General features: G+C 35.3%; 1 protein-coding gene across 1 annotated transcript in view; it reads right to left on the bottom strand.

Moving 5' to 3' along the window:
• Positions 1-27,618, bottom strand: part of HEATR4 (HEAT repeat containing 4) — a 390,162-nt gene that overhangs the window by 127,725 nt on the left and 234,819 nt on the right. Inside the window, exon 12 of the mRNA XM_044074085.1 lies at positions 24,685-24,754. Coding sequence (XP_043930020.1) covers positions 24,685-24,754 — 70 coding nt within the window. The remainder of the gene's footprint in view (positions 1-24,684; positions 24,755-27,618) is intronic.

The raw sequence follows: 27,618 nt of genomic DNA on the forward strand, positions 1-27,618 counted from the left end.
AATACTGGGTTCAGCAGAAAACATGTTTCTCCTGTGGAAAAGATCATTTTTCTAAGTAACTATGTAAAGTGGAATTGTTATAATTGTGGGGAAACAGATCATGATGCAAATGTGAATTGAAATGTTATAAATGCAACACAATTGGGCATTTATGGATGGATTGTAATCTAGAGAAAAAAGGGATGATGATGAAGAAGAAAACAAAAGTGAGGACAGCATACATACAGAATAAACATTCCCAATTGTAGTGAAGCAAGAATCAGGGTAGAAATAAAGATAAGGACAAAGAGAAAAATGAAACGGAAGATAATATAGAAGAAGGCTCTGAAATAAGTGATGAGGAAGATATAAACTTGGAAATAGTGAAAGGTAAAACAAATTCTATTGGCAAAATGCTGAGACCATATTAATGAAAACTGACATACCTGAAACCTGACTCCATCGAATAACAAAACACCAATAAAACAAAACTATAAAAATAAAAGACAAAAAAAGACATATTCTCTATTTTTGCAGGGGGGCAAGCCCCCACTGCACCTCTCACCCCCCCCCCTGCAAATTATATATATCAACTCCGAGATCGCACTACAGTGACAACACAAGTGGATTCCCTGAGAGTCACTTTAATGCGATCTGCACCTGCAAGTTAAAGTGCTGCAAAATTCCTATGTAATGCACTCTAAACTTAAATATTTTCCTTACAGCTACCGGCATATCCACCAAGCAACAGTACTATTATGCACATGTGGTCCTGCTTCTCGCACTGCTAGGACCACTTTCATTTAAAGGGAACTCGGCAAACTGCTGTTTCGATAATATGGTCTCAGCATTTTAATTTTTGCTAAAGTGTAAATTTGGTGAACCAACTAGGACCCGGGCATAGTTGTACTTTGTAGAAAATCAGTGAAAATACTGAACATAACATTTGGAATGATGGGAAGACTAACTATGGTAGATCTTAGATGGCATAATCAGGTATATAACATTATATCACTGTATGCCTACATTGCAAGTAAAGAAAGGGAAAATGTATTTCATAAAATGTTGGACATAAAGTCGAGGTATATATAAGACAAAAATAGATTATTTAATTATATCGCAAGGTTTAAATAGAGTTAAGGGAGAGACACTTTTAACAGGCTTTTCAGATAACTCAGCCATATGGATAGAAATACAAGAAAATAAGGAGTATATCACATTGGGAAATGGAATAAAAAGAGTAAATGAGAAATTATGGGATGAAAATAGAAAAAAAATAAGTATGTGTTTATGGAAAGATCTGCTACAGTGTGTTAAAAAAACTGGTCTGACTGGTGGCTAGCCTTGAAAGAAAAATATAAAAATTGTTTTTAGAATTGCAGTCAGATGTGAGAAAAGCGGAAAAAGACAAATTATAAAACAATTTGTATGGATGCTTTAAAGGACTTGGAAAGGAATGACAGAGAATATTATGACGATGCAGATGGATGGCCTCTACACCCCTGGAAGGGCATTAATTACATATTAACACACACGCTATATGGCATTATTAGAGAATGGGCTCTCTGTAAAATTGTTGTGTTTTCCTTATTTTTTTTAAGTGGTATATTAAGTTTTATAAATTTTTGATGTAAAATAGTTCCTCCATCTAATGTTTCAAACTTGCTGTAATATATATTAATGGTATTGGAGGAAGCATTTTATATCAAAAATATATATAAACATATGTTGAGGTAAGAGGTCGAGAGCATATATTTTCTGAAGGGAATGAAGTCTGAAATTCACATGCCTGCCATTATTTTCTGACTTCAGTTCTCAGTGCTTTGCCAACGCTTTACCAGAAAACCAAAATTTTAAGAGGACCATACCCAAAATATGAGGCAAAAATCTGGACATTCTACAAAAATCTGTACAGTTGAGAAGTATGCACACCTCCTAACTGCTGCTGCTGCTGCTGCGAAGGATCACTCTCACATTTCACTCTCTCTCTCTCTCTCTCACTTACACAGTCTCTTCTTTCATACATACATACACTCTCACTCACAGACATACACACACACACACACACACACACACACACACACACACACACACACACACACACACACACACAGACAGTTTTTTATTTTAATTTTTTTCTTTTTTACTTTACATTCACTAAAGAGCAAAAGTGCTGCTTAGCAAGTGTAAAATAATGGGTCGAGCAATCTCAGTGTTCACTCTATCTCTGTCTCTCTCTCTGTCTCTCACACACACACACACACACACACACACACACACACACACACACACACACACACACACACACACACACACACACACACACACACACAGTCTGTTCGGCTTTCATGCATGCATTTGCTCACACACGCAGACAGAAATGTAAATACACACACACTCACACACAAACACACACACACACACACACACAGAGTCTGTTCTGCTTTCATGCATGCATTCACTCACACACGCAGACAGAAATGTAAACACACACATACACAAACATACTAACATACAGTTAATACTTTTTTCTGTTTATTTATATTTTTTACACTCGCTAAACAGCAAAAGCACTATTTAGGGAGTGTAAAATAATGGCTCAATCAATCTCGCTTTCACTCACATGCATGCATACACTTTCACACACACATACGCACACACACACACACACACACACACACACACACACACACATATACACATACGTTTTTAAAAATTTTCTTTCTTTTTCTTTTTTTTTTTACATTTTATACTTTCTAAACAGCAGAAGCACTGCTTTGCAAGTGTAAAATAATGGCGCCGTTAGTTGTTTTCTGTCCAAGCTCCACTGCAGCTTGATATGGTGCCGTGAAGTGGTGGACTAATTTTTCAGTGGGCATTACTTCTACATTAATACCCTGCTAATATGTTTGTTCTCCACTCAGGGTGCTGATGTAAAGTTTGCTCATTCTCTAACAGACATTAAAATTTACTCATAAACTTGCTAATTGTTTTACACTCACCTTAAAGTATAGATAGAAAAAAAGTATTACAGTTTGCAAAATTGGAATTACAAAACAGTAAACAGCAAGGCCATTTGTTTCATTCACACATAACCCCAATCTCCATTGCCTACCCCACCCACAGTATCTGATTTGATCTTGTGAGGTTAAAAACAAAAACAACAACAACAAAAAAGATGACACTGCCATTAAGGTAAGTATTCTTTTTTTTTCACATAAACAATACTCAGAGTTCAGCGCTTGCGGTCAGTTTTACTTCATTCAGATGCACATTATACTTGCAAAGCAAGTCAGAACTGCAGTCATTCCATTCACACATAGTCATTGCCCCCATCCCAACCACCTCCACAGAGAATCTGCTTTGAGCTTACAATGTTTAAAATAATGAAAATAAAAGACCATGGTTACATTACTTTATTTCCTTCACATCACATAGCCAAGAACTAGCATGTGGTCTTACTTCAGTTCACCCATATACGCTTTACTCATGCAAGAGTAGAGTTTGTTTCAACAACAAAACATTGACAAACTGTCCTAATTTATCTTGACTAACCCTGCAAAAAGAAATTAGGTTAAAAAAACACATCATCCAAAAATGGCCCCCCAGAACACACAGTATACCTAGTAACTCAATGACTCCTGCCAGGATATTATATTAAAAACAAAACAAAAAAAAAGTCATCAACAGCCCCCAAAACACACAGACCACTAGTATCTGATTGACCATGCCAGTGTATTATATTAACAAAAATCAACAGTCTCCAAAACACAGTGCCTCCCTAGTATCTGGTTAACCCTGCCAGAATGGTATATTACAAAAAGAAAGTCATCAACAGCCCCCTAAATACATACACCACCTACAAGTTGACCATGCCAGGATATTGTTAGAAAATCACAAGCAGCCCCAAAAAACAGCCAGGTCAGTGCAGATTTTGTCTTCTACTACCATTTGGTTGACTCTGCAAGACTCCAGGCCTAGGATATTAGAAATAAAATTTATACAACTCCTGCACCATTTAAAGAGTATGTTAATCTTGTCAGGAAATAATAATTAAATACAGAAATTATCTGGTTGATCCTGCTAGGAAAAAAATGCAGAAAGTATCTGGCTGGCCCTGCCAAAAAAAAAAAAAAACAGTCAGAACTCATGATTTTTTTTTTCACTTTTTTATACAGGTGATTAAAAAAATCTTCCATGCCAAGGAATCCTTTACTTACCTAACAAGTTATCCAGTGATGTCACAAATTTAAACGATCCACTCAGTTTTTTTTTATTTGTTTCTCGATTGTCCATATCTTTCACTCTGCCTATCACAAATTATCTGTAACTTAAAGCATCAAAACTGAATGCGAGAGCAACAGGACTAATCAGCAGCCATGTCACATACTCAGATTACGTGAGTTGGCTGCTGACATAACAGTCCAGTTAGATTCCAGTTTACTACGGTTAAAACTGCAATGCCTTCTGGGTATCTTCATTGATGCCTGCAGACTTCTTAATCTGGACTGTTTTTGAAAGTGTTCAGCAACAAGAAAAATATTTTTTTCCTTTTTCTAAAGCAGAACTTGAGCACGCATGTGTGCTGCTCCAAGTTTTGTGAATCATTGCAATTTTGACATTACATACTAGTTTGCAAATTGCACTGCTACTAGTGTTTAAAAATATTTATACTTTTTTTTCTTTTGATAAAATGGGGGGGCTGCATCGCAGCAGTCTAATAGCATGAGCCACCCTGTGTTTACTGCCTCTACCTACTACTATTGGTGGATGCAACAGGTAACCAAAACTTCACCTGCTAAATGAAGTGCCAGTTCCACTTGTTGCTGCCAAAAGAATTGTGTTAATTGCCCTTGGGAAACTGAACCATGGTTTTGCTGCATGTTAGTGCCCTATACAAGGGGTCACTGTGCTGCTATATCAGACTATAGCTATTGCTGCCAAAGGGTTGTTAGTGGCAGTCAAGTCCATCACCAAGCCAAGATCCACATCTCCCCAATGCCTCTCAGGTGTGATGATGACCTTGAGGCATAATTAGCTACCTTTGAAGGGCTTTCCAGGCAGGAAGGGTGGAACTGTCCTCCTGGGTATGCATCAGAACACATCTCATGGTGGAACCCCTTCATGCTTACATGGACATTCACAGTACAGATTGTGGCAACTTTGACAAAATAAGAAAGAGTTTACTGGCCAGGCTTGGAGTCACTCCAAAGACACAAGTCCACAAAATAAGAAAGTGTTTAATGGCCAGGCTTAGAGTCACTTCAAAGACAAAAGTCCACAAGTACCACAAATGTCTGTTTTCCAGATGTAAAATTATAAAAGCACAATTGTTTGATATGAGCTGAAACATATAACAAAATATTTGTTAAACCCTGATGGTCTTAATAGTTAGAGATTTTAGTCATAGACAGATTTAAGCAGACCCAGAAAATACAAAGTTTTGTGGCAGTGGTAGAAAGTATTTTGTGTTATCACAGTCTATTTAAAGAGACATCTATTAATTTAATTGACAAAGCTATGCTTCAAGTGTAGAAAACAGGAGCAAATTGTAAAATACTGTGGGCAAGGTTAACAAGAAACTCCCATTCAAGCAACAAAGGATAGGGTGGGAGGATAGGGGGAGTGAAGAGGCTATGAAATGCAGTGGAGCCACCATTAGGCTCACAAAGACTGCATTTTGCTACTGTGCCACTGCAGAACTAATGAAGTGCCTGATAAGAGTTGATAGGTAAGACTCTCAGGGCATTTAGATTCTGGTAGCATTACTATCTTAGTAAAAGTCCAATGCCTTTATAAAAAGAAGGCCCACTCTTTCCGGCCTACAGAAGAAGTGTACATACATGGGAGAAAAGGTGCTGTCTAGTCACCCAGGCGGAGAATCAGACCCAATTTGGGAAGATCCTAGTATGCAATGTCCTACCACACCAATGGTGTAATCATAGGGAATGATTTTCCCTTCTTTAAACACCCATGGTGAGATTCAGAAGGGAATAACTGTAAGGGAGCTTGTACTGCCCCTACTACAGAGGTGTAAACAAGACATCCCACAGACTTACAGAACATAGACACCCACAGCATCCCAGAAAAGAACCTTACTAGAAGGTGTACAGGAACTACTGTCACCGTGGGAGGCCCTGGGAAAACCAATTTAATGATAAACCCTAGTAAAGGTTGGAAAAGGCCGATGAACAAGGTGAACACAAGGTTCTATGTATTCAGGACTAGGAGAAAGTACCAGAGGAAGTTAAAAAAAATTAGGAAAACCAGAAACTTGAAGAGATGATAAAACAAGAAAGGATTAAGAGTAAGACTAGCCCCCAGTATTAAAACAGGCATCACACCAGGGGGAACATAGGGAAGAATCTTTGGAGCATTGGGTGAGCTACCATTCCTCAGAGCGAAGTGGAACCCAGAGATGTCATGCTTACCTTAGCAGGGGGAAATACTGATCTTCTACCTCTCAAGGCATAACTGATGAAGGAGTTCCCAGTCTGTTGGGGCTGCCAGTAGGATTCCTGAACTTTAAGAGGACCCAGTGGGAAGATACAACCCTAAGTTAGGTCAAAGAAATTATATCCAGGGGGCAGTGATTCCTCAGTAGGCTATTACCAGGCTACCCATACTTTGCAATACAAAAAACCTGCTCTATAGTGTAGCAAAATTAAACAAAGAAGTTATAGGACAACTGCTATTACGTAAGCCTTTCATGACTACAGTGATGACAATGGCCCTCAGCCATGTACTGGGGGCCCAAGTGGGCATTGACAAAACTAAAGTGAGGGTCAGGGCCTAGTTCTATTGGCCTGGCATAATGAAAGCAATGCCAAAATAGTGTGCAAGCTGTCCTGAACATCAGAAGACAGCCCTAAACCTAGGATTTAAAAATCCCTTATTCTTCATCCCAGTAATCACGTACACATTGAAAGAGTAGCCACGGACATCATAGGTCCCTCTAATTAGATCCAATGATGGACACCACCATTGCTAATGATCTTGGATTATGTCACTCAATTTACTGAGGCCACACCACTAGGACCACTGCAAAATAACTCATGATGTTATTCAAACAGGTCGGTATACCTAGGGATATATCTTGACAAATGAAGGCACCTCATTTGTATCAATATCAAACATTATTCATCAGTCTTGTCAGGGCTTTCATGGACAACAGTTTAAAACCTGCATTCACTACCCCAAACAGCTGGCTTGGTAAAAAGGTTCAGCAGATCTCAAATGTCCATGCTAAGTTGTAGAGCTAGATTGGAAAATTGAGACCATTTGCTGCCCTATCTGATCTTGTCCATGGGAACTATTGGTATAGTAAAGGAAACATAGGAAGAAGAGGAAATCCCTATTAAACTGCACACAGTATAACACTGTGATAGTCTACAGGAGATGACTGATAATGTCCATTGTATAAGAGTATCTAGAATCGCATACCTCTCAACATCTTTGCTGAAGAATCAGTGATTAAGCCAAAAAATGATGAGAGGTAAAGTACCAAAATCTGGAACAATTTTTAAGTGTTACTCTGATTCACTTAAATGTTAATAAAACAACAGGTTTTGCATCAAAATGCATTTTCTATAGAATAAGAAGTATGGAACTCTAATACTACCTGATATTATTGATTGACTATAATCCTTAGTGATTTACTAGAAAATCAAACATTTTATTGGGGAAAGGGCAGAAAATGGAGCACAATCAGGGACAGCTGAGACCATTGCAGAGGGCTCAAACTAGTCAATGGGGGTGGGGGTATTTATTTATTTATTTACATTTGTTTACCAGGGTAGAACACTAATCAAACAATGACCAATTACAGGCTCAGTCCGGGTTACATCATAATGGAACAAAACAATGTACAATATACACGTAACAATGGTTTACAGTTATAAGCAAGTATGGACAGTCTGACAAACAATATATACAAACCAAATACATTTACAGTTACATAACTGGAATAGAAACGGGAGAAGTAGAAGTAGTAGGGATATGGGTAGTAGTTGCTACGTTAGGTCAGTTAACAGAGACCAGTAAGATGAAAGAGAGGATTAGATTATATGTATAGTGGGTTTAGAGCAATAGTGGTGTGTTAAGCTGAATCACAGTTTAGGACAAGTGAGTTAATCAGGTTGATCAGATGTATGGGAGGTAAAGGTACTACCAAATGGAGATACTGGTTTATGTGATATGTCCTTTAGATGGACAGCTGCATTCAAACAGTTTTATTACGGTGTATAACAGAAATGCCGAGAGCAGAGAGTTCCCAGGCAATCAGGTCTTTGTTCTGGTTTTTGGCAGTGAGAACAAGTTCCTTGCCAAGGGGCAGGAGCCTTAAGAAGTCACTTGAGACCGACTAAGGTAAACTATAAGGTGAGGTAGATAGGGAAATGGCATCTTGACCAGATATATTACATAAATAAGCTAAATCCTAGAAAGATGCTAAAGTTAATGTAGTTGGTGCAAGATCAGGGGGTCACTGCCAAGGGTAGGAGAAATGTGTACTGCCCACTACTCAAGAGGAAGATGGAAAGCTGTAAAAGAGAAATCAAAGACAACAGTTTTTATTTAACATTTCTTAACTTGGTAAGTATGTTGGTCCACAAATACTTTCCAGCCACTGCTTGGACTACAATGGCAAATATAAATGCAATACATATGCATACATCTTTATAGTAGTCAGTCAAACAGCACATTTTTAAAAGGTGAAAAAGACTTCACGGACCACCAGGCTGTAGTAAAAACACAGAAATTTTAATTCAAAATGTAAGCGCTTTCAGGATACACCCTTCATCAGACATACACAATAAAACAAACAAAAACCGTTTTAGAAGTATTTAAAAATCAATAAGCCAATGAGCATCAGGATCTAATCATCTAAGTCACAGGTCTATGCCTCCTAAGAACAGGTTTTAAAGGTACCACTCCATTGAGTCCTGGACTTCTGTCAGCTCCTAACCTTACAATCCATTGTACCTCACAGTATTCAGTCTGACTGACAATATCGCCCCCTCTGGTGTTCAACTTAACCAGTTGTAAGGTTTTTGTTTGTTTTCTTGTGTATGTCTGACGAAGGGTGTATCCTGAAAGCACTTACATTTTGTATTAAAAGTTCTACACTTTTACTACAGCCTTGTGATCCATGAAGTCTTTTTTGCTGTTCTTTTGTAAGGTTTTGCTTACATGGACCTTTAGTGCCTCTACTTGCAATTGTTGTTTCTTCATTTTTGAAAGGTGGGAGAAAAATTCTGTACTTAAGAGAAAACCCACAGCATATACAGGGGGTCTATGTCATATAATCGAACTTCCAAAATTTTGAACACATGTTCGAATTTGGAAGTTCGGAATATGACAACGAAACCCCAAAACAGAGAATTTTTTCCCAGGGAAAAACTTTGCTGTTCCAAAAAACACGCATACAACACAAGCACACCAAACACCTAATAAACCTACACTACACCTTACATACACGACTATCTATGCACTAACCTTAATCCAAGCCCTAACCCCAACGTCCGTCATACTCACACACTTACCTTAACCTGATCCGAAACATTCGCACCACAGTACAGAAAATGTCGAAGTCGTGGAAACAGCCAACCGAATTCTTTCCCTAGGAAAGAATTTGAATTTCCGAGTCTTCGATGGTCGATTAAATAACAGGAACCCTATACAGGGAGAATAGGCTAGCTCTTAAAAAAAATGGGTTCATATTAAAATACCGAATGCTGAAAACAGCGAACGGTGTTTCATCGACACATATTCAGCGAAAACTGAAAATGTCGAAACCACAGAAACAGCGATTTCTTTTCCTAGGGAGAGAAATTGCTGTTCCAACCCCCCCCAAAAAAAACATTAAACAATTCCAAACACATACACACATACCCTAACCCTAATTATACCCCCCCAAAAAACAGTAAACCGGATGCCCACAGCTAGGAAATCCTACTTTTCCAAATGGAAGCGGTTTTCTGTTTGGTGTCTTCTCGTAACCTGGATCCACTTTTTGTGGATATTTCTTTGGTTCTGTCTTCTGTGTGAATTGCTGAAGCTGGGGTGGCTTATTCTTCTGTTAAGGCCTTATATCTGCTATCATGCATGTTCGTATTCTCCTCCTAACATTGCTCTTGAAGACTACTTTTGTTAGCTCCTCTTCTCTTCCAGAGGTGTGTCTGAGCTTTAAGCCCTGCTTGTCCTCCATTTATTATTGGATCTCAAAAGCTATTTCTCTGTTATTGTTTTCACGGTAAGAGCCTTCCTTATTCTTTAAGGCTCATTCTGCTAGGCCTGTGGCTTCTTCTGGTGCCTTTTTCAGAATTTGGATACAAACTGTATTATTGAGGTAGCTACCTAGACATCTGTGCATTTATACCAAACTACACAAATTGGAGCTTTAGCACTCTCCCTAATGTATGAATTGTCAGTTCTGAGGATGAAATGTCCAGACATCAACTTTATGCAGTATGTTACGGGAAGGGCATACACATGACTTACGCATACCTTAAAAAAGCCGAAAGGCTCTGGTATATGTCTGGCTAATGTTATGAGTACTGCAGTAGTGACGGAAGAACTAGAGCAAGCGACTAAAACTTTAGCATATATATAAATAGTAGGGCTGAGGGATAGATTTATCAGAGACTCTCTATGCTGATGCTGTGGATATATAAAATGTGGTGAGAGAGAGGCAGCACAGGCTCTGTTCAAGAGAAATCATCGTAGGTTTATCCCGGAATCATCTCTGTGTCACTGCTGGACAGAGGCACAACAAAACTAATGGCACAGTTTTTTTTTTTCATTATAAAGGGGGCCAAAAAAATTGGGCTAATTTAGGCTAGGCCCTTAGGGCAGATAGCCTAGTATAAACCTATGAACCTATGAACCTATATGCACGTAACCCAACCCTACATCTAACGAAAAAAAAAACAGTAAACATTTTAAAACATATGCACTTACCTTAACCTGCACCCTAACCCTAAGGTCAGTAACTCTTGCATATTTACATAAACAGTTCCAAACACATACACACTTACCTTAACCCTAATTCTACCCCTCCAAAACAAAAGTAAACAGCTGAAAACACATACACACGTAACTCAACCATACATCTAACGCAAAATAAAAAACAGTGAACACTTTCATGCATATGCACTTACCTTAACCCGCACCCTAACCTTAAGGTCAGTAACTGTTGCACAATTATGCTCGGGAGCGATACCAGACAAGGGACCACACTACACTTCAGAACATGGCAAAGCAATGAAGCGGTCAAGCGACTTCTTTCCCAGGGAAAGAATTTGCTGAACAGCCACTTCGCTGTTTTGCCTGTTCGCCCTACATGTCGATGAAAACGCATTCAACAATATGCCTTTTTGTCGTTCTAATAGGAACCCAAAAAAAAAATGAGCAAAACCCTGGACCCTGTAGCTGTGAGGCAGAGATCTTAGTGACCTACTGTGCTGACATGTAAGAGAAATACATCATAATCCAAGGATGATGAGCAACCGGAAGTGTTGCAGATAGTATGGCTACAGGAAAATAGAAACTGTGGGAACTGTAATCATTGAATAACAGAGAGGCTCCTCTAGTCATGTCTCTAAGTAAAGTCTTAAGCTGCAAGAAGGTACAGTTATGCAAGTAAACCTACTATAACAGTAGATGTTCGAATGATTACTGCTGCAGTAGCCTTAGCTTTATGAGTTATATCCTGCTGAGGATATAACAGCTGGACATCTGTCAAAGCTTCAGGGAACTTTCCTTTTGATAACAGCATTAGTCAACCTGAGATGAGCTGATCAAAAACTCAGGTTTGGGAACTAAGCTCTTCATAGTTTAATGCTGAGAGATAGAAGAAGGCTAAAACCCTTACAAGGAGAATGCTAAGATAACAAAAATAAAGGTCCTCACCCTGGCAACAAAAACATACAAAAATGGGGGAGGGGGAAGGGAGGGATGGAGTGAGAAAGCAGCAACTGAAGCAGTAAACATCTACTGTTACAGTAAGTTTACTCATACAACTGCTCTATGGTCATCATATGGATCACTGTTGCAATAGCCTTAGCTATATGGATAAATTGTCATAGTTTAAACTGATTGGAAGGAGGAAGGATGAAGGTCCAGGAGTCCCTGGAGAATGATCCTAGCAAAGCCTTTCCTAGACCTGGAGAAGAAACCTACTTTATAGTGCTTTGTAAACGTGTGTACAGATGACCAATTTGCTACTGCTAGAATACTTTCCAAAAAATGCAGATGAAGCCATGGGCCTAGCAAAAAGAGCCTTGACCCTACCTGGAATTGTCTTCTTGTGGAGGGTATATCAAAAGGTAATAACATGAGACAACCACTTGGAAATAATGTGTTTTGGCACAGATTGTCCTTCATGCTTACCTTCACAAGAAATGAATAACATTTACAACAAATGGGCACCTGATCATATTTCCTGAAAGATTTTGTTATGTCAAGATAGGACCTGAGGTGTCTGTGGTCATCCAAAGTATGGAATATCCTTTTACCCTAATTTTTAGGTTGTGGAAAGAAGACAGGGAGATGGATAGTTTGGCTTAAAGTAAACACAGACACCACTTTAAGCAGAAAAGAATGATTAATCCTTAAGGAAACTCTATCTTTGTGGAAAATTATATAAGTTTTTCCCACTATAAGAGCTTGCAACTCAGAGGTCAAAGCAATTAGTAACACTGTTCTCCATGTCAAGAACTTCAAGTCAGTCTGATCAGCTGGTTCAAATGGAGCAATGGTTAGTTTTTGTAGCACAAAATGCAGATCCCAAGGAGGAATCACCTGTTTCCGAGGATGCTGGTATGCACCACCCCTTTTAGAAACAATTTCACATGATATTGCATTGAAAGAGGGGGAGTCATGGGCAGACATGCTGAAATGGATGCCCAATTAACCTTGATGGAGGAGTAAGACAGGCTAGAAGATAGCAACTCACACAAGGAATGTAAAACCAGAGAAGTACTTGCCCTGAATAGATGCTGGTTCTTTTCTTGGCAACAACTAGAAAACCTTTTCCACCTACTAAGATATGATTTTCTAGTAGCGGGGTTTCTTGCCTCCATTAACACTTATTGCATGTCCTCATAAAAAAGGTACCTAAAAGGTATTAAGATTCTATCATCCAAGTAGTCAGTTGCTGTTGTTTGAAGATGAGATGTATCAAACACCCCTTGTGTTGTTTTTAAATAGGTTTGGTCTATCATAAAGCTTGTGGTAATTGCCCCTGGCCATTTCCAAAAGAAGGGAGAACCACTGTTGACTGGGCCAGAAGGGAGTCACCACAATGATTTTTGGGGAGTCCTTCTGAATCTTCAGAATGTCCCTGGATATTACAGGAAATGTCAGAAAACATACAGGGATATACCTGTCCAAGGAAAAGAAAAAGCATCAGTCTTCTTTGCCTTCTTACATGGAATGCTTGAGCAGAATTTTGCCAAACGATTGTTGTGAGCGGAGACAGAAAGATCTACTTGAGGTGTTACCCACAGGTGAGTCAATTATTGGAAGACCCCAATTCAATTTCCATTCATGAGGGTCTGTTCTGGTCCTGCTCAGCTTGTCTGCCACATAATTCTGCTCTGGTAGTATTTGTCTATAGAGGGAGATCTGTGCTGAAAGTCTACATCCCAGTCTACCAAGGCTAGTCTGCACAGAGGGTTTCCCTCTTGCTTGTTTATGTACCAAATCATTGTGATGTTGTCTGTAAACACCTGTAGAGGTGCCAGAAACCATGGAGAGTTGAAGTAGTTGACAGCATTTATACATGCCAACATCTCTTTTATGTTTATGTGTTTTGGTCTGTCTTTTCTGTTCCAATGACCTGCACTTTTATCCACAAGCAAAGTTTGAGGTATCTGTTGTAACAATTTGTGCTGGATCTGAGGGGGAGAATGGGAGACCCGGATTCTGCCAAATTTGGTGTTTCCATCCAAAAAAAACTTTTCACAAACCCCCAAACTAGAATTTAGAATGTCAGGGGATGTTGATGTTGGGGCCATACAGATTTCAGGTACCATTTTATTTTTATTATATGATGTCTTGCAAGGGGGATCATGAGAATCATAGAAGCCATGAGATCCAGAATCCTGAGAAATTCCCTAGCTGAGACAGTAGTCTGAGTAGAAAAACTCAGGAATAGATCTTTATACAGATCTAATTTTTTCCAGTAGAAGAAAAGCTCTCTTTGAACTGAAATATCCAGAAGGTACTCCAGGAAAACAATCCTATAAGAAATAATTCGACAAAACCTTTGTGTGATTTCCTGTAACTTCAGTCTGTGTAGGACTTCCTTTATCCAGGTGAGAGATTCCTAATACTTTGTAAAGGATTCTGCAAAGACAAGCAAAATATCTAAATAAGAAAAATGTGAACACCTTGTGGTCTTCAGTAGGCTATCACAGGAGCAAGACACTTTGTGAATACCCTTAGAGCAGTGGATATATAAAAGGGAAATGCAGAGAACTGCTAATGTGATCCAGACACAGAAAATCTTAAGAAATGTCTGAAATTTGGATCTATTGGAATGCAATGCTATGCATTTTTTAGATCTTGGACCATCAGAAAACTCAAATGGAGGGGGGCGTGGCCAAGGATGAACACAGGATAGCAGCAGATTTCTTCAGCTCCACCAACTTAACTGCACTGACAGGAAATAATTACTTTAAAAATCAACTAATGAAATAATTTTCTTTCTAAATACGTTTGGAATATCAGTTTCTTGAATAATATCTAAAAAAGAAAGAAAATTTCAATAATTTTCCTGTCAGAAATCATCTTGGAAATTTCTCTTTCATCACCTCTGTTCAAATTGAGTCCCAGTAAGGCAAACAGTCAGGATTCCAGCATCAAGAAAGAGCTTCAGTCTCTAATATCTACTATTCAGCAACTAACAACCAAAATGGACAAACTGGATACTAAAATTGATAACTTCATAGAAAAAAACTATAAAACAAATGGATTTGTTACATCAAGACTTGCAACAACAGAAGGCTCAGATTACAGGCATAGAAGAGACTGTTAATGATATGGAGAACAGAATCCAGGAAGAAGAAATTAACATTGAGTTTTTGCTGAAGCAGAACACACACCTACAATCCAAACTTGATGACCTGGAAAACAGATCTAGATGCAATAATATTAGGATTTTTGGACTGCCAGAAAATATTGAAGGTAACAACATTACTTCCTTTTTAAATACTTGGCTTCCCAAAACTTTAGACTTGTCAGAAGCATTTTCTTTTGGTATTGAAAGAGCCCATAGGTCCTTATCTAATTTTAACTCTAACAAAAAGTATCCTAGATCAGTTATAGTAAGATTTTTATCATCTTATGACAAGGATATGATATTAAAATCTGCATGGGCTAAAGCACCTATTAAAATTAATGAGGCAACTGTGCATTTTGACAATGACTATTCTTCCTTGGTAATAACTAAAAGAAAAGTTTTTTTGCCATTAATAAGAGAGCTTAAGAAAGCACAGTTCAAAACTTACCTTTTATTTCCTGCCAAACTAAAAATCTTTTTACCTGATGGCCCTAGAATTGTTGAAGACTTGGACTCTGCTTTGCTGTATATTAAAAAAAATAAGATATTAGATAAAATAAAAGATATGGAATGGGCAAGTCCTTCGTTAAAGAGGATGGCAACAGGAACTTCTTGGAAGACTTCAGAGAAGCAAAAAAGACTAAAAAACAAATGACATGTTCTATAATTTTTTTTTTCTTTTCTTCTCTCTTAATCTCTTCAAATACAGTTACTGCATCTCCAGAAAACCACAAATATTTTAAAGATTTATTCAAAGTTATTTTTCTGTGTGCAAAGAAATGTTTTTGTTTCATAAATAGTCAAACTCTCTGAGGAACAAATAACATGCTATCAATCAACTTGTTTCTCTTTGTGATAAAGAGACCTAAGGTTAGTAATTTGATACATTTTCTTTCTCTTCTTGTTTTAAATAATGGCATTCTTTATAAACTATGCATTTAGTGAGGGGTGGGGGAGGGCAAGGAGAGAAGTATGATGTAAAGTATGGAAAAAGTGAAATCATAACTTATTAGTTCTTTAAAACTATATATGCTGTTTAAACACTGTTGCTAAATATTATATCATGATTTTATTGCTTATACATGATTACAAATAATATGTCATGATATAATTGCAAATAATTAGAACCAAAATAGTTGTAAGTAATATGTTTTATGTTTAACTTTATTAATACAAACAGCAAGTAATATTTCTTTGTAGATACTCTTTGTAGCTTTTTTTTTCTTTCTTCTCTCTCTCTCTTTCTTTTTTCTCTACTCTCTTCTTTTTTTTTCTCTCTCTCTCTTTCTCTCTTATAAGTACAGTTATATGCTTCTGATAATACTGATATATGTATATAATAAGATTTGTATGAGAAAATGAAATGGGGCATATAAAAATAGTTGTATAATATGTTAAATAACTGTAGGCTTGGTTTCACTGTCATAGAGACTGTAATGACTTGTAAAATACTTTGCGAAGGTTTTGCACTGTTTAGTTTCATTTGTATTACTAAATGAATGTCAGTCACTTGTATTTACTAAAATTCCCACCAGAATGTTAAGGGAGACAATTTGGGATGTGGGTTACCTCGTGAATAGTGTCCTCAAGTTGTTTTAAAAGCTTCAACACTCAGAATACACGCAGAGAAGCTGAATGCAGTCATTTTGAACTTTGACCCCTGATTTCACACTGACACATCGCAGATTCAAGAAGAACACTGTTCCAGGAAGTAGAACTGCTGTAAATGCGACTTTGTGATGAAAAACGAACCATATGACATCTAAATGTGAGTTATTCTTTATAACAACTTACTTATTTAAGATGTAATTTATAAAATATGAAAGTTATAATGATTTTAAATGATTCAGTATGCCATAATAAGCAAGTGAGATATTATAGAAGGTAAAACATATATACACGTTTTTGAAAGCTTACATGACTGCAACATATTATTGTATATAAATACTTATGATTTAAACATATATAATGTTATAAATAATTTGACTTATCTAATTGACAAGCACAAGTATCATTATGATTATATCTTAGAAGAAACTGTCATGTGACATATTTTAAAGCAGCAGTTCAGATATATAAAATACAGATGGCTTTCTTCACAATGATTTATGTATAACTAGGAATTTTCATTGCTCTGCAGTATGACTTGTAAACATATGTATGAGTATAAATATTTTATTTACTGGCAATAATAAGTATGAGAAGAAAGCTTTGGTACAAGTAATTTAAAGTTTTTAAAACTGTTAACTGCATTTCTATGGCAGAAAGTAGGAATACCCTAATATATGTAATGTCTGAACCATTATAGCCTAAGTTATTGAATCCAAATGAACATAAGAACTTATTTTTACAAACTTTTAATAAACTAATATATAGATATGCCCCTTTTTTTTTCTCTCTCTCTCTCTCTCTCTTCCTTTCTCTCTCTCTCTTCTCGGTTCCCATTATCAAGTTTATTAGAATGCTATTTTGATTATGAGTGTATTTTACAAAATAGATGTACATAGTAATATGAGCTGTTTCTAAATGTTCTTATTTGTTTATATGAAGCTGATTTATAAATTGTTTAGCTTTGTCTTACTAGATAATCTAATTAAATGAGGTTAACTTTAGTTAATAATAGTTAGTATTGAATTGATATGGTGGCAGCTGAGGTACTGCTGCTTAGGATAGGGGATAACTTGAGTGGCATGTGCTACTCAAAGTTGGAGTTCTTAACTCCAGGCTGGGTGCAATGTTTAATCCTAATATTATTTTCACCTGTTTATTGTTGTTTGTATATAGTTCTGACATCCACAATACATTTTATAAACTTATTGTCACTACAAATAAAAGTGAAGCTTATACAAAATCCCATAAGATTTTCAATAAATACAGCTATAATTAATGGTACACCTAAAGGAGGAGGTATAATATCATTTATTTTGTTAATTGTTATTCTGATTATATGTTTTATATGTTTATAAAAGCTAAATGATTTCTCTAAAAGGAATTTCTTTAAACATTAATGGACTGAATAACCCATGTAAAAGGGCAAGTTTAATGAGATACATTAATTTGCATAGGGCCAACTTAGTATTCCTTCAAGAAACACATCTCCTGAAAAGGATATTGATAAATTAGCCACTAATAAATATACAGTCTTGGTTAGTTCAGAACACACTCAGAAAAAAGAGGAGTGGCTATTTTATGGAATAAAAGTATGCCCATACCTAAAACTATTAAGTCTTATAAAGATGATAAAGGAATGTTTTGTATGGTTACAATACAGATTAATGGAAAGACATATACATTAATCAATGTATATTGGATACCAGGAATTGGCATTAACACAGTGAACACCATCTCAATAAGATCATATCATTTTCTATAGGAGATATTATTTTAGCAGGTGACTTTAATTGTATCCTACATGAAAAAGATACTACTACTATAGGAAAAAGGAAAATTACATCTAATGCAAAACATTTAAAGGATTTTGTTAATTTATATCATTTGAATGATATTAATAATCAGATAGATTCAAAATCATTACCATACACTTTTTTTTCTAACAGATAGAGTCTTTATTTCTAACCAGATGGTTACAGACTTAATTAATTCTAAAATCATTTTGTGTCCTATATCAGATCATAATTCAATTGTCTTTGAGTTTATGATAAAAAGTACTTACAATGTTCAGATCAAAAGGATACCAGCATACTTAACTCAACTAAAAGACTATAAAGATTATATACTTTCAGAAGTGCAACATTTTTTAGACTTAAACAATACACCTGAAGTCTCCATTGTTTATGTTTGGGATGCTTTAAAATTGTATTTATATGGACAAAGTATCAGATGGTATAATAATAAAAGGAAATCTTGGGACAAGGAATTATTAGATATTCAAAGCAAATTAGACTCATACAAACATATTAATAAAGAAAATATTATGGACAAAAAAGTCATTGAAGAAATAAATAAATTAAATGAGAAATACAAAGAAATTTTAACTCATAAAGTTAAAATAACATTAGAGAAATATAAATTTTGTCTTACTCAATAAGTCCCAAATACTTACATAGACTTAAAAATAAAACAAAAAGGTTGAATAAACAAAATCATATCAAAGAAATTTTCTCCAAGGAAAAAGAAGAATGTTTCTAGTTTACCAGAAATATTAGATGAATTTAGAAATCACTTTCACAAAATTAATCATAATAACATTAACATGGAGCCTAAAGATAAAATAAAGAAATTTATAACTACAAACATGAACAAATAACTTAATAAACAACAGACTAAACTAATGGATAAAAATATTTCATATACAGAGGTTATTACACAAATAAACAAGCTTAAATCAAACAAAGCACCAGGTAATGATGGTATTATACCAGAGAGCTATAAAATTCTTCCCAAAAGTACTTACTCATTAATACATAAGGTTTTTATTTTGGCCCAAAATGAGTTAACAACTCCCCATCTTGGCAATACACATTTATTTCACCAATTTTAAAACCCAATAAAGACCCAACCAGATGCACTTCATATAGACCTATTTCATTACTTAATGTTGACTATAAAATGTTTATGAGTATTTTGCTGATAGATTAAAGACAATCATCCCAGGCATTATAGATATAGACCAGACAGGCTTTATTGTAAATAGAAATACTTTTGATAATATAAGGAGAACTTTAACGTTAATTGATTTTGCAAATAGGAAAAGAAAGATTTAACACTTATTAGTCTTGATATAAGTTCAGCATTTGATTCAGTAAGTTGGGACTACTTGTTTATCTTACTGAAGTGCACAAACTTCTCAGATGCATTTGTAAATCTAATTGAACATCTATATAAAGGAGCATTGGCTTACATTAAGATAAGAACATATGTCTCACAAAAATACCCATTTAAAAGGTACAAAACAAGGGTGTCCACTCTCTCCATTATTATTTACTTTAATAATGGAGCCTTGGGCTAATTTGATCAGAAACAGTACTGATATAGAAGGATTTGATATAGATGAAAATACAATATCTAAAATTCAACTTTTGCAGATGATGTTCTAATTACATCAGCTGGATCTAACTCTTCTATGCAGTCCTTATTTGATAAAATGATGGATTTTAAAAATATCTCTGGTTTAATATTCAATGAAGAAAAAACTAAAATATTACCAATATACACATGAAAAAATGTCCTCATTAATGATTTTAACAAATATATACCCAACTCAGGTCAGATAACTTACTTAGGTATAATATTAACTAAAGATATCAAATCTATTATACATAATAATTATAGTACCTGTCTTCTTAATATACAAAATCTTTTCAATAGCTGGAACAATATGTTTTTTACCATGGAAGAGAGATTCACAATTATTAAAATGATAGTATTCCCTAAGATATTATACGTAATACAATCAATAATACTCCCACCTACAAAAATAATTATTAAGAAATTGAATTCACTAATGTTAAATTTCTTATGAGCACCTAATAGACCTAGGATTGCATTAAAGAAACATACTAACAGCTGGTCTCAAGGGGGCATTTCATTTCCAGACTTTAATCTATATACTATCTCTTCTATTATAAAAGTTATTACTTTGTTAATAGATCAGTCATATGTTGCAAGATGGAAAGATTACTGGGAACTAATTAGCATTCACTTCATGAAAATCTCTTTAATACATAAAAATATTATTGTAAATAACCCCATGTTATTGTTACTAAAAGAATTTTGTACTTCATCCATTACACCAAAATATGTAGTTAGTTACCCATTAAACATTATTATCAGTTATCGTAATTTTATATTCATGCATCCTAAGTATAAGGAATGGAATTTTATTCTATTCCCTATAATGTATACACAAGGTATGCTTTTGTCAACCACCTCTGAAAGAACTCTTTTAGTCACAGAGAATGATCTAAAGTATTGGTATCAGTTGCTGTCTGATAATAAAGTAAAAAATTTAGACTTCTTAAAGCAAGAATTTGATTTGAGAGAAACATGTTGGTTAGAGATTCAGACTTTTAGACATCTTATTAATAAAATTGATTTAATGTCTTTAACAGTTAAAGAATCTGTTCCAATACTGATTGATTACTTGATATTAAATTTACAACATAGAGTTTCTGATAAAGGTAAGCTCTCATACATACATAAAATTATCAGAGAAGAAACTCATTACAGTTCAGATACCTATTGGAATTATTTCATTTCCATTAATGGTGAATCACCAAAACAACAAGATAAACAATATATATTGGAATCTGCTTATAAAACTACTTCTTCCATTAATTGGAGACTTTTTACTTGGAAATGTTTACATAGATCCTTCTATACACCTTTAATGATGAATAAAATAAATAATAAAGACAACTTATGTAAAAGATGTAATGTAGAAATAAATGCTGATTGGGCACATATGTTTTATGACTGTATAAAATTGAAGGAATATTGGAAGTTAATCAATGATTTTTTGCAGGCCCTTTTCACATATAATTTCATTGTTTCTAAATCACTTATATTATTTAGCACACCTGTTCCTAAAAGTGTTAAAAAAGTTAAACTTCCCTTATTATGGTCTATTCTAGCAGTGGCTAGAAAAATAATAACCAGAAATTGGATTTCAGATACCCCTCCTTCATTTAATGAATTTAAAAATGTTATGACTGAAGTGTGTCATATGGAATTGATGACAATAAAATCAAGAACTACTAGAAAAACATCTTATTATATTATATGGGATACTTTACAAAACCTGTTAAAAAAATCTTAGTCTCAATAGCATGAGATTATAGTTTAATCAATTGATTTGATTTGTAGTGGATGTCTTTGTAAATACTTTGGTTATTTTATTGAATGTTATAACTATTTCTATTTTAATTGCTTGTATAAAATTGTTATGATATTTATTTTGTATGTTAAACACAATAAACTTGTTTTAAAAAAAAAGAAAACTCAAATGGAGAATAAGGGGTAACACGTTGGGAAGGCATAACATTTTGAACTTAGGCACTATCACAAACAGGTTTAGAAAAGAAAGATCCATAACTGATCTCCAAGAATCTTCATTCTTTTTTTTTTTTACACCAGAAACTTTCTTGAATAAAACCCTTATCCTAACTGAGGAGGAGGAACCACTTATCTCACCCTTGAGACAATGGATACTGGTAAATCCCCTGAAAAGTAGACATAAACTCCCAGTGCTATTTGCAACCAAGACTAATTACTCTCAGAACTCATCTGTTTGAAACTATCTATTGCCAAAGAGAGTAAAGGATGTTCAGACTCTCTGGAAGGATAAAGGGTTTGCCGGGGGGGGGGGGGGTGAGTCCCACATATATTTCTTTAGATTTATTAGAATGTCCTTTGTTCTGTGGGGGTTCTCATTTCTTTTTAGAGCCTCACTGCCATTGCTTTTTAAATGTTTACTTACCAGCAGGTTGCTGAATTTGCTTATTTCCTTTTTTAAAAAGGTTGTATGGGTAACATTAAATCCCTTGGCAAAACTAGAAAAGTTAGGCTGAAAAATATGAGAGATTCTTTGAATCAGTTTACCTCTCTTATAACACTTGTTTAAGGACCTCTGCTGCATATGGTCCAAAAACGAATTTTCTCTCCAAGGGATTATTCAAAATTTCAGAATTTCCTGGAAGGTTTTGAGAAGGTATCCATACAAACTTCCAAAGAACAGTTCCAGCGGTAGCAGCCATGGAAGTATCATTAGCAGAATCATATGCACAATTGGAACAGTGAGTAGCTGCTTCAGACAGAAGCAACCAAATTCCACAAGGTAGATTTCTCCTCAGAAGAGGAAACATATGCCATAATATTTCTCATATTCTTAAAACAGGCAAGCATAAACTTTAACATATGAGGCTTATAGCTGAGAATTCTAAAAACAAGTGTTGCAGAAGAATACACATTCTCCCCCAAATCTATCAAAAGCTTTGCTTATCCTTGACAGATGGAGAGGATTTGTATTAGCCAAATGTTTAGCAGCATCTGGATTCACTAAAGCAACAGCTGCTGGATCTGATCTGGGATTGGTGTATAAAAGCTTATATCATGGTAAAACTTTATACAATCTGTCCGCTATTGTGGGGGCAGCAATCTGGCTGTTGGGCAAGTTACAGGCTGTGACAAAACATCCTCCAATTTTTGAAAGAACAGGAGGAATAAGGGTAGGTTCTGGAAAGTCCAGTTGTAATATATCAGAATAGTTCTTCAGGGACTGTGCAGTATCATTATGTTCCCACTGAAACAAATGCATTCATTCTAGAAAATGTTTCAGAGAAAAAGAATCCTTCAAAGGGACTTGCTGAAAAAAACTCTCCTCAGAATCTGAATCAGAAATCTGAGGAGACAGAATAGAATCTGTCCCTTCACAATCATTTTGTGGGTCAAACACTTTAAGCTCTTAAGAAAATGAAGAATCTATTTTTTTCTTTTGCCAGAGACATCTAAACTGTAAGGGCTAAGAGGCTGAACTAAACCATGACCTAAGCTTAATAAATCACTCCTGTCCAAAGTAACTGAGACAGGAGAATAAATGTGTCTAAATTTTTCCTACTTTGACAGTAATTTCTGAAAAAAAATAGACCCACTTTTGCCAGCAGTGACCTCTCTAAGGATAGACACAGCATTCTGGCTAGACAGAATGGAAGTCCCTGCCCCTTCTTCCAAGAGTGTCTTGGTCACCAAAGACACTCCAACAGCTGCAAATGACATGTCTAACTCCAAGTCCTTGGTGACTGTAGTACATACACTAGAGGGAACCAGGAAATTGTTATACATCTTTTTTTAAATGTTTGTTGGCATAGGTCACCAATGACTGATGGCACACTTCTCATTTCTTTCATTAAGGAGAGTATGCAGTTTGTTTTAACATTAGGGTACTCTATATGTGGTATCAAGAAGAAGATGATTTCAATTACAGGGAAGTACAGAGAATAAGGTAGCCTGCAACTGCACTTACCAATGCAGTGAATTGTTTTAATATTTCTCTCACAGTAAGTAGCATTACCTCTGTGCTGCATCGCGTGTAATTCTGGTGTCAATTAGCCAGTCTGTAACAATAAGTGAAAGATAAAGGCTTTTATGCACTCTTGACAGGCTGATGAGTTTGCTTGGACATGAATACTAATGAAAGAATGTCTCACAATCACAATCATCAAGGGATGTTCTGTGATGTGTTACTCTTCTTATGAAATCTGGGTAGCTGAAACAACTTAGCTCTTATGATCCACTAATAAAACCACAACCTCATGCTAAGATTCTCCTGTGATAGGATATGAGTTGATTTGTAAAAGTCATAATAAGTTACTATGAATGACATTAAATGTTTCCAGATTCATTAGATATTCTCTGACATGCTTTACTGCAGAAGCAAGTCATTCCATATTTAATTTGATTCCATATTTATTCCATATTTATAGTGTAGCTAATTATGAGGGTAATATATCCATAGATATTCACAGGAAAGTGTCTCTAGGACATACAACATATGTAAGTCAGGCATAGAATGATTGTCACTGTAGACTGAGAATATGGTAATCCCATCAAAATGGCATACAGGTAAAAAATGTAAAAGAAACTTCAGTGATGTTTACTACTGGCTCTTTCTTCCAGTCACATACCTTTTACTGCAAAGGCTTTGATTTTCCATACTGGGTCATTCTGTGCTAACCAGATTAGCTGATTTAAGACCTGGTAAAAAAACATATATGCCATCAGAAAACATTTTAGTATAATGCTTTACATTTACAGACCCAGTAATTCTTAATGGACAACTATGCCCTAAACAAAATGTTTCATTTTCCCAGATTGTATTTTCCTAAATATAAAATTATCCTTACCTTGCCAAAAAAAAAAACATGATTTTAGCTGTTCTTCACCTCTGTGGCATTCATGTCTTACTCAAGTTTTCTCAGTACATCTCACACTGGGTGTCAATGAGATATTCTGATACTTTATTCTGGAATTTGTCTCTTTGGCTCTTACATAATTTTCCCATCACATTTTAAAATTTCTGGCTAAGGAAAGCACACACAACAAGGTATTTATAGCTCTTTTTCCTGCCCAAAAAGGTCATAAACTTACTTAGCTTGTTGGAATTCACAGCTCTTCTACTGTGTGCTGTCATTTATAACCTATTGAGTTTTTTGAGAATTTCATTTGCTTTACTTTGTAGTATCAAAATAACATAATGACTTGAGGAACTAAATAATTTCTGTATTTTCAAAAAAAAAAACTAATATATAAGCACCATTTTTCAGTATCAGAAAAAGAAAGTTTATTACAATGTATTTAAAACATGACAAAGAACCCAAACCAGACAGTGTCACTAGAGAAAAGTTTCAGACACTTTGGAGGCAGTCAGACTGAGCGATGATTTTAAATTCTGCTAATCTAAGTCAATGCAAACAAAACTTAAAAGACTTAGAAGGGTAAGATAATCTCATATTCTAGTGATTTAGACTGCAATAGGAGAAAAACGAAACCTGACTAAAAAAACAAAATCACATCAGTATGCTCCCTTAGCAACATATTTTTTGACTCACTCAAATGGATTTCAACAAATTTGGCATTGACTATCCATATTAGTGTAATCTGTAATGTCAAGCTATGATTAGATATGCAATAGTTGTCCCTTAAGGAGTGTTGACAACCAATGTCTTTAAGTATTGGTGTCCAACTAGTAGCAGCTTTAAGACATCAAAATTAAGACAGTACACTATACGTCACTACATTCTACTCTATTCAAGTGACATAAATTGTTCCTCTACAATGCAACAGTACAACAACATCAATACACAAATCGTAACAGTAACCTGAATTCAAAGTTACAGTACAATATGCTCAATGTTCCTTCAAATAACATCTTACCAGCTATAGTACAAAGGAATGAAGCTCTCATCCCAATTCATTATCAGTGCAAGCACTATGGTTACCATTACTTTGATGGACACAAAAAATTAAAAGGTTAATGTATAGGCTGGTCTAACAGAGTATTAACAGGGAGAGACAGCCTGCTGTTGCTTGACCTAGTAACACTGTTTATCAAAATACCACTCACAGCAACTAAACCTCCTCTGAGAGCACTGTGATTGTAATTATAGGAAAAATCTTCTTCACATAGGGCTAAGAGGCAGGTGCTATATTGACAGGGGGTCATCACTTTCTTCGTCTGTTGTAAAGTTCATTTAGGGTCCTACTGTTGCAATTATGTTTGACTGAGTACTACAGGTTACATGTAATTTGTATAATTTTTCAGAATATACCAATATTGCAGCACTGCTACTCCTAATAGGATTACATAAAATAACAGGCTAGAGTCCCACTGTATGATAATTAGGATATGTCAGATGTACATGCATTCATAGTTGGGCAGACAAAATAAAATAGATAGTTTGTATAATCTGTCCTACTAAAGAAACAGACACTCTGCAGCTGCTCTCCCAGTTTTACTGATATCCTCCATCTCATGTTTTTGGAAGGAGTCAACTGTTCTGCTCTTTGCCACCTAATCCAGTGGCTTATTCTACCTGCTCATCACCTTTTTTCACGAAGAAGTATTTTCTTATTCCCAGGCTGAATTTAGTCTTCTTAATTTGAAATTCCTACTGTTCCTGTTTTTCTTCTTTACATTGATTTCCTAGTACTGTTAAAAAATCCCATCAAATGTACATGCATCTAAGAATAATCCCATATGTTTGATGTGGCTATACATCAGTAATTACTTAGTATCAAAACATTTAGAATGATTGTGTTTTTGTTTTCCAAAAATGCCAGGTTTATTAACTAAAGAAGTGCCAAATCAACAGAGACTCTTAAACAAACATACATTGCAATGTAGTATTGATAAAAAAAAAAACTAAATAAAAAATGTGCAAGAAAGAGGACAAGAGTACTGGAATTAAATCTGCAACAGTGAGGATGGTTATTCAGTGGAATATCTTGGAAAAAGATATTATTTATATTAATTGCTAGAGGAGTTCCAATGCTGATAAATGGAAGAGGAAAAAAGATATTAGTAGATTTGTGGTAGTAAGGGGCTACTGCCAAGGGAGAAGAATTACATTGGCATGTAATTATAGTCCACCTAAAACTGCTACAATGGAGTGTAAGAAAATTTTTAGAGAAATAATCAACTTTCAGCAGCGAATATTACTTATAGGTGGGGACTGGGATTTGATTTATAAAAGTGAGGATGAATCTGGGGGAGCATAGAAGGGAACATATAACAAAAGAGGGTAGATTTCTGAAGAAATTTATGAAAATATTTGAGTGAAAGATGTAAATTTAGTAGTAGGAACTCAGACAGAGAATTTACATATTATTCTCCAGTCTACAACAACTGGGCTAGACTAGACATAAATTATATTTCATAGTCACATGTAGATTTAATTGATAGCTTCAACACACATCCAATCACAATTTCAGATCGTGTGTCAATAACAACTAAGAAAAAATGCAGGGTAGTGAAGTAAAATGAGACAGTAGTACTTCTCCACCAACCTGTTAAAAGAGAGGAATTTAAGGAATGGGTAGTAGAAATTATTCAAGAGTTA

This window comes from Protopterus annectens, chromosome 6.part0 (assembly GCF_019279795.1).
Source record: "Protopterus annectens isolate FY-2018-M chromosome 6.part0, PAN1.0, whole genome shotgun sequence".
Lineage (NCBI taxonomy): Eukaryota > Metazoa > Chordata > Ceratodontiformes > Protopteridae > Protopterus > Protopterus annectens.